The sequence below is a fragment of the Molothrus ater genome, chromosome 5, assembly GCF_012460135.2.
Source record: "Molothrus ater isolate BHLD 08-10-18 breed brown headed cowbird chromosome 5, BPBGC_Mater_1.1, whole genome shotgun sequence".
In the NCBI taxonomy this organism is placed as follows: domain Eukaryota; kingdom Metazoa; phylum Chordata; class Aves; order Passeriformes; family Icteridae; genus Molothrus; species Molothrus ater.
The window spans coordinates 14,432,742-14,448,984 of record NC_050482.2 but is presented as its reverse complement, the minus strand read 5'-3'; the positions used below and the strand labels follow the sequence as shown (position 1 = coordinate 14,448,984).

Here is a 16,243-nt window from a genome sequence, read left to right as displayed (position 1 = left end):
GAAACCTGCAGCACAAATTAATGTGCATTTTCTGTAATAGCACCTGACTTCCAAACAGAGCTGCAGGCTGGTCCTTCCATTAACTCCCTCTTGAATCAAATTTTAAACTTTCTGTTCTCATACTTAAAAATCTACATAATTGTTTCTCTTTCCCTCATGCTCCCTCCCTTGACAGCACTGAATCAAACCTCTTGAGAAAGCATTTGGGATGCTGTGAGTCATCCTAACCTCAGTATGCATGTTTTGATCGATACACTCACCTTTTCCCTAAAACAATCCTGTGTGCTTTTTTGGTAGCATTATCACCTTTGTCTGATCCAGATCATTCATTCAGTACATTTAGGCTTTCTTAAAAGCTCATGGTTGTTTTTATACAAAACAGAAAGAAATTATTTGCGTGGAAGAAAATTACCTGAAGCTTTTTATGGTATCTACATTAAGCAAAATAATAATGTAAACACATCACTGCTACCTTTCTCTTTCCCTCTATTTCATAATTCACTTGTTCAATTACATCCATAGCTAAACTGAAGGCTTTGGGGGTAATTTTCTGTTTTGATAGAGCACTCAGCACCTTTCGATGCTAAAAAATAACAGAAAAAACTTACACATTCCAGTTAACTGATATGTTTATAGACATCAGTGTACAGAAAGATTTAAAATAAGAAAATACAATAATTAACACAATTAATATATTCATTTTTATGAACGTACAGATTCATATTAATGTATTTCAATATTATCACTTGTGGAGGTAAACAAAAGACTCTACATGCAACGTATCAGTTTTTAAAAAAGGCATTTCTGGAATTTATTAAATGGCCAAAAAAGCATACTGAAGAGGTTACAGAAGTCAAATCTGTAAATTTCTGTTCCAAAGCTCAAAAGAAACAATTCTTAGCAGCACTGCTAAATGCTGCTCATTACCAAGAATTTCTTACCGGGTCTAGATTCTTAAAAAGAAGGATGTCCTTGCACGCCTCCTGCAGCCTGTTCCTTTGATCATCTGTTTTGGGGTGAATAATCTGAGGGATAGAACACAGAAGCTCTTAGAGTGATTATCATACAGTAGCACTAGCTGAAGGACTGAGCTAATTCAACTAAGCATTTTACACAATATTTTGGCCATGATTCATAACTATCTCATTTCAAAACCTTCAGGATTTGAATAAACACTCAATGATAAAATGGTATCACCATAGCATTAGCAAATGAAACACTGCTGTATTTAATCTTACAAGATCTTTACACCTGTGGAATCCAGTTCATTTCTGCAAGCCATTCTAGACACCTTTATCTACACTATTGCTACCAATCTCCAGTCATATTTGGGGCATGCATGTTTTATAAAAAGCACCACTATTACATTCAGCTATTTGCCATGACTACTTCCTAAAGAATATTGTGTGAAATAGTATCTGTGTTAAATTTTTATCAGAAGTTCACAGAGTAAACAACAGATTTGACACTATCTGAGTGAGCCAGAGATTTACTAAAGTACCAGTGTCTGGTTCATCTGAGTATCAATCAAGTTGTTCAACTCATATTCTTCCCAAGATATGCTATGTATAGCTGTAATACCATAGGGTAACCTTTTGGACAGTGTTACAAGCCTGAAAATTAGGCAGAATATAAACAGTTAAAATTCTCTTGAAACTCCTGCTATTTCATCTTAAAAGCTAAGTAGTGACACAAATAAAAGAAATAAATACAGTTCCTCATTTGTCACACTGTACCTAGAAAAATCTTAGCAATTTTTCAGTTTAACTTTTTTCTGCCTATTGAAAAAGGAAGCTACTGCAAGATTATGAGGACACCAAGTAGAGTTTTTAGGAGCAGGTGCTCTCTGGGTAAATATAATTACACAAAAATGTTTCCTTAACCAGGTACCACAGGTTTGGTAATTAAGAATAATACATCAAGTTCCACATGGGTGACTATTACAGAGAATTTTTAAATGTTCCTTTAACATAAACTCCCAGGAGATTAGTAAAGTATATTACAGTAACAATGTTTTTTGAAAGAAATGGTAAAGCTGTTACATTTTTCCTCCTAAATTTAATGCCTGAGAATTGAAAAGTATTTGACTCTAAGTATGAAGTACCCTAGATTCTGCATCGTCCTCTTCCTCATCAGGATTGTAAGCTTCTGCACACACTGAAATAAAAAGAAAGCATAATCTTAATTCCAATTACAGTAGTGTTTCACAGGATTTACAGAACAGAGAATGCATTGTGTGGCACAGCAATAATACACAGTAATGTAAAACTGCTGAGAGGGTCCAGAGCAAGTCAACTCCAAACTGCAGATGTAACAAAGCTACACTTTTGTATCATTTCTGGATATACTTGCCCTGTTTTGAAAGACTGCTAATATGCTTACCAATTTCTCACCTAACTTGTTCTAAGTATCTCACCTAATGGTCAGGAATGTTTTTTCAATGTCTAAATTAATTCTTTCTCTTATAATTTAAACTATCTATAAAGGATGCAGAGATTAGATCTTTCCCTTCATCTGTGTAGGTTCAATGTGGTTTAGGGTGTGTTTCTTTGGATGGTTGGTTGGTTGGTTGGTTGGCTCAAGGTGCTTTGCTGGGGTTTTTCACATACTTGAACACTTTTTGTTCCTACCTACCCTTTACTTTCAAAGATATTTCTTGATTTTTTTTCCTTGCAAGTCCTGTTTTTAGCTCTCTAACCATCTTTATTGCCAATCCCTGAAATCCCTCTAATCAGCTATATCCTTATTGAAATGTGATGCTCAAACTGGTCCCAGTATTTGAACCAAGCAGAACACTGAGTACATCAGATGAATTACTCCTTAAATTTTTCAGGCTATATGTCTTTTTCATCCATCCATGTCTTCTTCAATACCTTGACTATGTCTGTGCATGTAATATTTATGACATGTATAATTTTCAAAACCCACTGCTTAACCATCTTTCCTGCGCCTGTCTATGGCTATTCTGCCCAAGTATAACACCATACCCTTACACCTGCTAAATATTTCTTTATTTTCAAAGCCATTTCAAGATCATTTTCAATTCTAATCCTGTTCTCTGGCATCCTTCCAATTCATTCTCAGCTTTGTGACAACTGAAAATTTAATAAGCATATTGTCTAAAACATAATCCAGATTACTGCTGAAAAAACATACCAGTTTCTAAAATAAACTCCTGTGGAATACATGAGTGAAACAGCAGTAGTTGCTTGGGGTTTACCTTATCTAACCAGTTGTGCAATTATACCTCATGCAACTTACATATAAATACTGCTTGATGTTCCCTAGCTTGTTTATAGGGAACTCTTGTAAGACAGTATTCAGAATTTCATTTCTTAAAATGAAAATGTAGGGCATCTGCTCCTTTTCTTTAATCCACAAATTTTAATCTCTTGTTACAGGGTACTAGATAGTTCCAACAAATCCATGCTGATTGCTGTTTGTTACTTTCCTCCAGGTATTTACAAAATGAATATTTGTCTGTAATTTTTCTAGGAACAAAAATGATCTGCAAATCCGTGACAGGTCTCTTCCATCCATAGCTCCTACCTCCTTTTAGGGATGTGTTTTTCTATTTTTCACACTCGTTTTTCTTCTTCAGATTCTCAATGGTAACTGCTAACAGGGCTGAGACTAATTTAGAAAATTCTTCCAGTTTCCAAGTATAGCAAATCTGAGGCACAGCTAACCTGGGAACACCTAACACATTGAGTACTGTCTGATTTGTCCTTTCTCTGTTCTAGGCTCTTTTCCATATACCCAAAATAACACTAGTGAAGACCAATGTGCTTCTGTTAATCACTAGAGCAACACTTTCCTCGAACGTGCTCCTACTAAAAATGTAATTCCAGAACCATTTCTGTTACTCCTCATGTACTTATTGTGTGCACAATCTTTTCTTGTACACATTTTTTGGTCTTAGCTTCTTTTATGTGTTTTGGTTTGGGTTTTTTCTCTGCATCTTTTGTATTTGTTATTCTTTTGTATTTGTTCTAAATAATCCAAACTAGTTTTAATTTTGTACATGGTTCCTTCTTGCGCTTGACATAAATGAGCTTCTAATATCTCAGACAAATTTATTTTACTATGCTTTTTGTCCTTCTCCTGTGCTGTCTCAATTTGCATTTTTTCTCTTTATAATTTTTCTTTGAGGAACAAACAAGTTAAATTCTTTAACTTCTTTTCTTGAGACTCTTTACAAAGAGGTTTTGCCCACTGTCCTCTCATATTCCCTTGAAACCTGTTGTTCTAATTCTTTTACCTCTTTCCCTTCCTGAAATCTGAGAGTCAGTTGCAGGATAATTCTCACTCAACCTGCCTTTTCTCTCCCAATTCTTTAACAGTTTCTCCCTTAGAGTTGGTATGAAATATAATAGCTCCCCTTTAGATTACATTTCCCACTGACTCAAAATTTGGTCATAAATGCATAGCAAAGCACATGGGTATTCTCCTTCATTGGCTTCCAGCAGGTGACTGTTTTTTAAAATCACTCATTTTCACCATCACCTGTACCCTGACAATAAAAATCCCCACCTATCTGAGCTGTTTGGTGGTCTGTGCAATGCCTGCATAACAATGGAGCCCATGAGCTTTTTCCTATTATTATTATTATTATTAGTCACAGAGCATCTGTATGTCCAACTCCCTCTTCAGCTGGGTCACAGCACAAATATCTGAACCAAAATATACAACAGCCTCTTCCTCCTCCCTGTCCTCCCTCCATGTCTTTGCTAGGCCAGTTCAGTCACAGTATTGCTCAAGAATTAACATTTGGTGTCCTCTTGTTAATTCCCCATACTTCCTATGTTATTATACAAACAACTTATAAACTAGTAACCAAGTATACCCATCATCCTCCTCATTACCACATCCAGTTTAAAAGATTTCATGGTAAAGTACATCATTGCACATAGTAAGCAAAGTCTTGGTCCCCCCTGTATGAGGCACTCAACTAAAATCTCAATTTTATAAAACTTGGCATCTTCAAAAACCTAAAGAAACTTGACACAAGTCCCTCTGGAACTGAGTGAGATTCCTGTCCAGTTTACTGGAAACTGGATTTGGTCCCAAATAATTACAAATGCCCACAAAAGGAAGTCTGCAATCTCTTGAACGACTATAATAATTTATTTCTACATAAACAAAATATTGCTAAAGACTGTTTAATGGTACTACAATTACTACAGTCTTGTCAGAAATAAACTTCAGGGGATTTTATTTGAAGAGCAACAATAATACCATGCCAAGTAAGCACCATCTAACCCATCACAATGTAAATAACTATTTTGTTTCAGCTGTGCCCTAGTGCACATATGTGTACATGGGAGCCAGCAATCCGTGTTACAGTGCAGTGTGCTGCTGGGAGCATGGAGTGAGCTTCAACCTGAGCTACAGGCACCTCCTGTCTTTACCTCTACATGAAAAGAGTTAAAACAAATCAGGAATTTCATTTAATAGCTTTGATACTGTTATGCCAGAACTGACAGGTCTCAGAGGGCCTAGCTGAACATTTAAGTCTTCCAGAACACACAAAAGAAATTGAATTTTTCTCATCCATGCCCATCCTGAATCACCTTATGTCCCTTTCATGTAGCAGGATCAGTCCAGAAGGAGAGTATATTCCTGAGGTATTTATTCTGGGTCAGCTTGTGTCTCTGCACAACTCTTCTCTGCTATAAATGCATTTCAGTTAGTCCCAGTAGCTACTATCAGCAAGTTCCTTCATTAAATATTTCTTGTTTATCAGTGGTTATGGACACAATATTTAAGAACTGAGTTTCTCCTGACTAGTGCCCATAGGCCCAAATTCTAAATGGATTTATTACTATCATCTATGATAAGAAATGTACTTTTCTGGTTACAAATCTGTACTTATTTTGCCTTTATTTGGGTCACAAAGAAAATACCAATGCTGTGAATCTGCTGTTTTAAATATGAAATTTTCTTTCCTTCATTTCTTATTTCAGTAAGACATTTATTTCTAAGTGCATACCACTAGATGTCTCATGGAAAAACTCGATCCATTTTATTTTGCTTCTTAAAATACCATTTCTGACATTACTATGGTTCACTGAATTTTATTACATGAACACTGGGGTTTGGCACACGAGAATCATCTAGAGCTGAGATGCTTTTTACACAGCCATGCACCACCTGCACAAGTCATCTGGATTCCAGTTACAGTCAATGGAGAGAAACAGGCACTTTAACAAAGTGATTCTTCTGACCTGCATTACATGCCCAGACTAAAACGGGATTAATTAAAAAGATGGTTTATTGGTTGAGGCAATTCCTATCCCTTTTGAGATGAGTCCTAATAGTCACAACAAGCTGCAAGACTGGTTTCCCCCACTTCTCCATTTAGTATGTGTTTCCTGGAAAACAAAGGAATTCACCCTCTGATGATGATGACAGGCTGCTCATGCAGTAATAGCATGCCTTCTGTATTATTTCATGTATTCCAAGGAGACAGTCTGTGGTCCCCATCTCTTTTCCCTAAGGCACCATGACCATGACTAATGACTGGCACCACAGCCATTAATTATTCTGAATGACTGCACACTGCTGGTGGCTGAAATACTCACAGTGTTCAATATTTTATTTTTTTACCTCTCTAGCTCATTCCACATCCCAGCAGTACTCAGTCCATGCTACTTTACCAAGCTCAGATGCCCTGCCATGTTTTGCTATGTGCCAGTTGAATGCAATATTCACATCATTGCTCAAAAAGCAATCCTACTACTATTCTTAGGGACATATTTCAACCCACACATAATTGTGGCATTAAAAAACAGTGGTACAAACACTGTACATACTTCTCCACTGGTTGCTAAGCTCAGCTAAGTGAAATTAATTTTTTTTTTCAGTTTTTCCAGCAGAGGGTTATGTTTCACATATAGTTCCCCAAGATGGACACAAATACCAACAAACCGAAATACATCAAGTCAAAGTATTTGTAAGAAAAATGAACTGTCAAAAGACAGTGTATTATGAAAATACACATGCACTGAAATATGTGCACTACTCTAGATGGATTGCTTTGTCAGCAAGACAGAGGTGAACTTTGATAATTTCTAACTCGTCACTCCAAGTAAAGTCAATTTTCTAGTTTTCACCTGGTAAATATGCTTTACATTCAAAATCAGCAGTACAGTCAATCCAGCCATGAATGAATTCTAAAATGGAAATTAACATACAGTTGGCAATTTTAAGATCAGAAAACATATTAGTCATGCTCTCTTGCTCCCTTGATGCAACATGAAATGAAGCTATCAATAAAGAAATCAGTAACAATTCATATATAATCACTGAATAATGTATTTTATTCAAAACATGGCAGGAAAACCAATCAATATACGTGTATTTTTTCCTAACTACAGAACTCCCAAGACATAATTTGTATTAGAAAGAATTTTTCAAGAGAAGAAGAGCTGTGAAAATATTTTTTCATCACATTTAAATCAAGACTGCAGTTTTGGCAGCACGACTATCAGGCTGGAGCATGGAAACAGACCATCTCCAGCTGCTGTAGCTCCACCAGCAAGTCATACAGCCCTATAAACATCCCTGTCTATGGCAGCTATGCCCACTCCCTCTTACAGTAAAAACATCACTTCCCCTGCTTAACTGTATGGAAATTGCTAAGGTGACTTAATGACAGTATGAGATTTTTCCTGTTGTGTCAGGATTTACTTCTCTTGCATGAGAAATATGGTACACAGACACTCCCTGCAGAGCAGGTGGTAGTTCTAAACTGAATTAGACAAATACTACTGGACCTCCAAAGTTTCTGACATGGAACTCTATTTTCTGACATCTCACCAGTTCCTACCACTAGAAGAATTGGAAAGACAGCCCTGTACCCCAGAACTCCAATTCCATAAGTATTTTTTATTCAAACAAAAGCAACCCTTTGGGGGTGGTAGCAGTGAGAAATAACCAGTCATGGTCTCAACTTACAGCTATCAAGTACCATTATTATTTCTGTCTTTTTGGCTTTGACTGGAAAGATCTTCCACATGGAAGATGCCATTGAAGAGCTGTGAGCACACATGAGGACTGAAGAACAGCCCAGAGAAAGGCTGCTCAACCCTCTAATCTATCTGAGTGTACAATGAAATGAGACAGATAAAATTTATCTGATTTCCACGCATGATATAAGGCAATACCAAGTGGCTCTGTTGCTGAGACCCACCATTTGGGCCAAACCCTGGAACTATTTCAAGAATTTTAGATTACTTTGAATATAAACTAATTTGGAACAAAGCATGCTCGCTGGGGCTATCACTTCCATGATACTCTCAAAAAGTCTGTGAAGTGCCTACTCCTGAGGGGGTCACAAAACTGAAACTTTATCTAGGCATAATAGGTGAATACACAGAATGCCTGATACCTTGCAATTCTGTGTTATTAGCCTTTCAGACATAGAACATTTACATTAGAGATGCCATCCAAACTGAAATAAAAGTATGTACACTCAGAAAAAGTGGTCTGGCAATCAGAGAGACATGCATATTGTAGAGATTTCCTCATACACAACAAACCAAAAATAAATTTCCCCTCCAATCCACATGACTTGGGGGATAGTGACTTTTGAGCAGTCAACTACCTAGCACCAATAACTAAGTGCTCAGAATGTCAGTGTAAAAATCTGAAGCTGGATGAAATCCAGTCAGCTTGTTTCTTCTTAATTATCAGGAAAGTGGTCTTCAGTTCATTAGGCAGGAACTGACTGAATCAGAGTCTTGGGAGCACTGCCAAGACAGTCTGTCTCAGGATCAGCTGCTCGTGAAGGACAGGTACCTACTCTTGCTGTCAGTGCTCAGGCTGCAATTCTCCAAACATTGCTTCATTGTCACCATCACCTACCAAACACCAGGGCTGTGCTCAGCTACAGTAGCAAAACCCTCATTTTGCCAGAGCTGGAAGACCTTGCCCAGCCTGCACTACACACTTGCAAGAAATCAGAGTCACACAATCAACTTTTCTACAGCATTTTCTCTTGGCCATCTGCTACCAGTGCTATTTCTAATGTGTTGAACGACAAGCTATTTCCTCAAGCATCTCTGAAAAAGTATCTAACATAACATGTAGCATCTTGAAGGAGGTCCATGCCAATAGTGAGTCATAAAACCTCCCAAGGATTCTCTTTAAAAGTCCACATGGGGTTTATTCATATTTTAAAATTTCTCACAATGAAGCAGAAGTTTCATCAAGATTCTACTGATCACTATGAAAGCCCATTTGAAGAAACATGAGAAGCCCCAGAAAGACATTTTTTGATAACTTCATTCCAGTTGAGTCATTCAAAGGTGCGGACACCTTTGCACAAGTGTCTTAATATTATCTAGTATGTAAAAGTGATAATTGTGGTGTGTTAAACCACAGTACCTTCCTCTGCTTCAAAGCACTCTGGATCACAGCTAGCACACTCATTGCTGGGTCAAAGATGTACACACTACTCCCTGAAGTCATAGGGGTTTGAATCACTAAGCAGGCTCCTTCACAGAAACTATCTATTCAAACTTCAGCACAAGGAGCTGAAAGAATTCCCTATTTTTAAATAGGGCACCAGAAAGGAGTTTTAACTGAATTTCCCTAAGGACTTCCACAGTACTTAGTCCTCTTTCTAGTCCTATTTCAGTTCTTTCAATATTTGTGCAATTTATCATGATGGAGCTGAAAAAAACAACCCCAGCCAGGCTTCTGGCTCATGGCAGGAGACAGTTTCACTTGGTTCTCAGGAAATGCTTGGTTTCATCTGTCTGGCTAGTGAAAACCAGTACAGACATGCATTACAGTGTCCAGAACACTGCAGGTAGTTATTAAACAATAAAATCATCACAAAAGTAGATTTACTTCCACCAGAAGAGTTTGCCAATATATACCATGCACTATAGTACTTCCTCCATAAGCTTTCCCACTACAGCATAAGGAGTAGCACAACATGTAGCAACACACTGTACTCTGATGTTGACTTGTGTAACCTTCTGTTCCCATTCTCATACAAGCCCAGCAGTTCACAGTGCTACAGTGTGTTATTTGGGATATATATAAAATATGCATAAATATTTGACAAGGCCTGAGCAGACACAGAGCTCTCTGCATACATTTCAATTTTATATTTGCTAGTACTACAGAATAGAAACAGAGCACAGAACTGCACCCAGCTCTTCCTGCCATATTTAGCATTTCATATCAAGCCATACAGTGATGTGATTACATAGTACCTCAATCACAGATATTTTTTCTCATTGAGAAGTCAGCATTAGGATGATATCAGAAAGACTAAATTATTATCTTTTACATACAATGTGAGCAAATATAAATTGCATCTGTTAAAAAAACACATTCTGAACAATGCAACCTAATATTTGCTCATTTTGTTAGCCCATTTAAAGTGGGTTAAAAACAAAAACTGTCTGGGACAATGGTAGCACCTCTCAGAAAATGTATTTAAGGGAAAAGAACCTGCTATGTAGACAGCAGCTGGAAGACAGGAGTGAAAATACATGAGAAAATCTGTGTCAAGGATCTGCAAAAAGTTACAAAGACTAATGCCACAAAAAGGTGGTGGTTGTTCTGTGAAAGGACATATTTATGGCTATTTTATGTGCTAGTGTTTAAAGACAAAAACAAGATCTGATATCTATAAAAAGGATGTAGTGAGGGGAAGAAAATGGCTAGGAGTGACAAAGAAAATAATCACTGATAACTGGAGACTTAAAGATATTAAAAAATTCAAGAAAGCAGAAAAATATTTCATTGAGGGAAGACAACAGAAGGTGACCTCCAAAACTCGTGTAAAGAGTGGCTGTAGGGAGAGTAGAGACAAATCCAAAACTATTGACTCTGACAAGCCTGTCTCAGTGTCCTGCCAGGGGATTTGACCAGTTTAAAACTTATCTAAACAGATAAGGTGAAAAACCTGCCAATAGTAGGTATTATGGTATGATAGTATGGTACACAGTACAATCTACCATCCAGCAAAATGGAGAAGGTACACCTAATTCCAAATCCAGAACACACCTGTGACCCTTTGGAATGATGCCTAAGTCATAAATTCCAGAGTTCTTCAGAGGCACATGTCAAAGCCTGTGATCCCACACAGAGTGAAGATTTGGTCTGGGCAGCTAAGGGAGTGCAAAACTCAACCTCAAACAGGCTTCACAGAAAATCCTGCAGCCATATGGGATTCAAACAGCAAGCTGAGAATAGGCACCTAAAAAAGAGGTGAAATCATCTTTTCTGAAAGAATGGTTGCTATAGCAAAGTTACCTTTGGTTTTCACCCTATGGGACCAAGGGAAGGAAGCTTAAACCCACCACTCCCATTTTCCAGAAGTGCCCTACATTCTACATTCCCAGCTACTCTGTAATGAGATGCTCCTCATTCCTCCTGGGCCCAGGCTGCTAGGCAAAATGAAATGAGAATAAGCTAACAGAGCTTGTCTCCTGGAATTTTAGCATGCTGATTTTAGGTATGTTGGCTTTGGTTGAATGGGTAAGCCATGCTCACATAATCCTCTATAAGAAATATGATAAACCGAACTTACTAAACAGGTTCCAGATATAACAGGAAGACAGGTAGACAAAAAACATTAGGGAAAATATTTCTGCCAAGTTTTGAAAATGGTTGATTTTGAACATCTGTTTTCTCAACAATTCCAAAATATAAAGTCAAGACTTTCTGCTGACAGGATTCTTTTCAAAAAGCCAAAGGAAGTTGAGAAGACAAATCAAAACTATGAAATAATATATATGCTGTTTTACTTTTTCATAGTCAAAATATAAAGTGCTGTGATGAAATAATACTGGTAACTGCACACCAAGGTAAAAAAAGCAAGTCCCACATAGCCATCAGTACATGCTCACCTGCATCTGCAACACCAGACAGACAACTGTAACAAGCCAAAAAATGGCCTACAAATATTATCACTCCAAGAACAGGAGGGAGAATAATCACCCTGAAAATACAGATTCCCACAATTATATTTTAATAATAGAAGTTGTCTGTAACTGCAGGACTGCTTAACACTCAGAACAAGAAAAAAGGCATCAAGGTCTCACAGAACTAATCTTTTCTAAGAGGAAAAAAACCCCAAGCCTCCACTCATTCAGCTAATGACCTGTCACTGCTTGAAACTAGTATTTCTCAGAAAGTCCTTAGTCAATGGGAAATGCAGACAGTGCACTCTGAGGACATTAAAAAAGGGGCATTTTTTTTATTTTCAGCTTTCTAAATACCCTCAATCTCTCCCACACATACACATTTAGCACCATTATGAACTAAATACTACTGTTTTCAAAAGACTAAATGGGCAAACACAGAAACATATCTATTTTTTTCCTGCATATTGTGAATGCAGTTTTATTTCTTCTTCTATCTGTGGATCTTGCAGAATTCCACAGTGCCATTTCACTCCATCTTGTTTTATACTATTACAAGAGGATGCAAATGGCTGGATAACATGTCATCAGCACACATAGGATGCTCCAAGGTGCATTACTCTTTTATGATGCTCACTATCACTTAACTCCATTTTCTCAGTATTTACTTAAAACCACTCTGCACTTGAGGAAAAGATGAACCCCAGGAAAATACCATATGTGTGCAGGAGGAGTTCACTGATGAATACTTGGCAATATGACCTCAGAGAGCATCAGACTGACAAGACAGTTGGTTTGGACTTCCCAGTCCAAACTTTCCCATAGGCTTTCCCAGTCTATTCCATACCTAAATGACTGTGATGACAAAAGCATCCTTCTCTACCTGCAGCTGATCAAGAAAGATTGACCTTTGTTCCCTAAATAAGAAATTACTGAATTGCATGAATGGCCTCCTGCAGCAAATTTTTAATAATTACGTCACATTATTTGGAAAAAGCTGAGCACACCTCCACAAATACTTTCCTGCTATATTCCAGTATTCTCCATTTTCTGCAGACTTTCTTGTCTTACACAAACCTCAACTCCTAGTCTCTTGCCTTAAAACACAGGATCTCCACTGGAACCAGCTCTTGCATTCCCCTACACAACCACAACCTCACACCATTTCAGCAGAAAATTAAACTGTAAGGCAACAGGAAAAAGCACATGAATGCAAATACAGCAAATTTCTCAGCAACTGAATCCATATCAGAAAACCTCTGAAAAAAGTGCACTTGCCATTTTGAAAACTAAATATAAAATATGTGCTTCTAACTTGGTTTCCTCTTGAAACTGTGCTGTGCATATAAAAGAGATCCATACTTTCAGGAAAGCAATACATATAAAATTGTTTTTACTGAATGGAAGGGAGGAAATATTTTTATTTCTATTTTTACTTCACGAGAGAAGAGATGTAAGCTATAATTCCTTTAAATTTGAAAGGGCAAAATACTGAAGATCCTAACCTGAGCCAAATGCTTCACATTTACTGAAACCAATATTCTAAGAAATCCTGTATCCCAGGTAACCACTTTTCACAAAAGCTCCTAGAATTACAGCACAAATTAAAGAGTTAACATCTCACTTTGCCAGGTGCTGGAATTCAGGCTCATAGCTCTTTTCTCCCAGGAAACGAGTTACCTACAGCTGCTTTTCAGCAAAAACTCTGTTAATGATCAAAGAATAAATGAACCCTTACTGTAAGACAGAGTGGCATCTAGCTTCTTTGGCCAAAACAATTATTTGTAACAGAATGTTCTTTTAGAGATCAAACTTAAAGGGAATAATGAAGGCCATAGAGAAAGATGAAGGAACCCCAAGGAGATTGTGTTCTTTATAAACATCCCATCTGTAAGCAGCAGTACTAAAGAACTTCTTGATTTAATTTGTATACAGTTCCCTCCAGACTTCTAGAAATTTCAGGTTTAATGACTAAATAATCATTCAGTGTAAAAGTTACCAAGATAACAGCACAACTAGGAGACAGCAAAAATATTCTGGCTGAATGAACCACACTGAGTTGAATGAATCAGGCTGTTGAGGTACCCACTGCTGGTATGCTAAATAAAGCTATTCTAATTATAAAGAAATAGAGAACAATAAAAAGCAATAAAAATTGAAAGCTACAAGTGTTGAAAATAAGCAGTGCCACGCTTAGAATACTGTGACAAATGAATTTGAAGGTACTATACTTAGTGTAAACACTTATAAATCAGTGTGGGTTTTTTTATACTCTCAGGGGCCTTTCAGTGGGCCAACCTATAAAGCAAAGCTATTTACAACTAGCTGAAGCTCTCAAAGTTGCACAGTACACACAGGCCAGTGTATAGATGATTCAAGTCTGGTGAATATTTTCCATCTTAGACATGTACAAAGAGAAATCAATAATATGAAGAAACTTAAAAGTCTGGATAATAATGGGATATACAGAAGAATGATCCTCAAAATATGGTAAAAAGCTCCAGGAACTGCTAAGAGCCAGATGCATAAAAGAAAAAAATGCTATTGATTGTAGCTCTGAGCATGCTATTGGTGTTTGTATCCCAATGCCCCCAGTATTAGAGGGACCAGAGTTCATTACTGCTTTATGGTTAAAAAATTTCTTCTTCTATGTAGCGCATTTGAAACTATTTTCACAGAAATAGTTAGATTGGAAAAGACCTCTGAGATCATCAAGTCCAGCCTCTGACTGGTCACCACCTTGTCAACTAGACCATGGCACCAAGTTCCATGTTCCCTCTTTTCTTGAACACCTCCAGGGATGGTGACTCCACCAGCTCCCTGAGCAGCCCATTCCAGTGTTTCATAACCCATTCTGTGAAGAAATCCCTCCGGATATCCAAACAAAACTGGGTCCACTGGCACAGCCTGAGGCTACATCCTCTTTTATTGTGGCTAGCTGCCTGGGAGAAGAGGCTGATCCCTTCCTGGCTACAGCCTCCTTCAGGCAGTTGTGAGAGTGATAAGGTCTCCCCTGAGCCCCCTTTTCTCCAGGCTGGACACACCCAGCTCACTCAGCTCCTCCCTCCCAGGACTTGTGCTCCAGACCCTTCCCCAGCTCCGTTGCCCTTCTCTGGACTCACTCCAGCACCTGGAGTAGAAAGGGGCCCAACAATGAAAGCTGCTTAATATCTTCATGCTTAATATCTGGGTGTAGATTTGGAAAGCCAGTGCTACAAAGCATCAACACAGAAGTTTCATCCATATTACCAGACTTGGAGCTCCATGGGCTCCACTGGTCTCGTCTTAATCATGACAAGTGTGGAAAAATACTCTTGAGGAGTCACCTTAGGAACCACATCCCAATCAGTTTTGTCTCAGAGATGCACAGATGGTGCTTGCCCCTAGCAGTGACCAAGAGGGTCACTGAAACTCAGACACCTGAACCAGGTGAGCCTTGGTGGCTTTCTCTGCTCCACTCCTGTGACACACGGGCACTTGATGCCACACCTTGCTGAATTTAAGAGAACAGGGAATAGAGCATTCAGCAGGAATGCATCACTTTCTAGCATTCAGCAGGAATGCATCACTTTCTAAGCAATAGTTCTCATATGGATCAAAGATGGATTTTAAACTTCTCAAGTCTCACAGCAATGGACATAAATTATAAAGACATTTCTGCTTTAAACAAAAAGAACAGGATCCATCATGCAGAAGAAAATCTGCCTAAGCAGAAAGTGGTTCACTCTGCAGAGTGGCTGCAGGATCTGACACCTCTCTGAACTTGTTACAGCTTGTGCTGTAACCCACTCCTCCCTCCAAGGACGAGGGAGAGTCAGGTATAGAGTCCCTGCAGGTACTGCCAGGGGAAAATAATGTGTGATCTGTAGTAAGGAGGAGGATGTACAGAGACACTGTCAATAGTCACATAGAGTACTGCCCAGAGAAAAACACAATAATTTATTGATGATAACAAAACTATCTAAAATAGGCATGAATTCCTACTGTAACACACCTAGTAAGAAACAGGCTTGCCATATTTTCTTTTATTCTTTCTCAAGAACAGTTAAAAATAAGGTGTTTCTTATTATGCTGTCACCACTGAAAACCTAAGAAAAGGCTCAGTGTAAGAGGGAAGATAAAAAAATTCAGTGAACTGTTGATGAAATTTTAAGATCTTCCTCATCATATAAACCCATTCATAACTTCTCAGCAAAATATACTTACCTTTGAAAACTAAATTTTTTTTTTAATCAGTTATTAAAATGTATAAATATTGCAACAGGTTTCAGTGGGTACAGCAGAAGGGCCCCAGCATATTTTTAAGCCCTCATGAAGTTAAGTGTTTTTAACATAATATACCCGTAAGGGTGAAG

The 16,243-nt window shown here is 37.9% G+C and overlaps 1 protein-coding gene across 1 annotated transcript in view; it reads right to left on the bottom strand.

The window, feature by feature from the left end:
* The window catches only part of PRKAR2B (protein kinase cAMP-dependent type II regulatory subunit beta), a 77,156-nt gene that overhangs the window by 15,738 nt on the left and 45,175 nt on the right, over positions 1-16,243 (bottom strand). Inside the window, exons 3-4 of the mRNA XM_036400846.2 lie at positions 2,105-2,157; positions 942-1,025 (exon numbers count right to left, since the gene is read on the bottom strand). Coding sequence (XP_036256739.1) covers positions 942-1,025; positions 2,105-2,157 — 137 coding nt within the window. The remainder of the gene's footprint in view (positions 1-941; positions 1,026-2,104; positions 2,158-16,243) is intronic.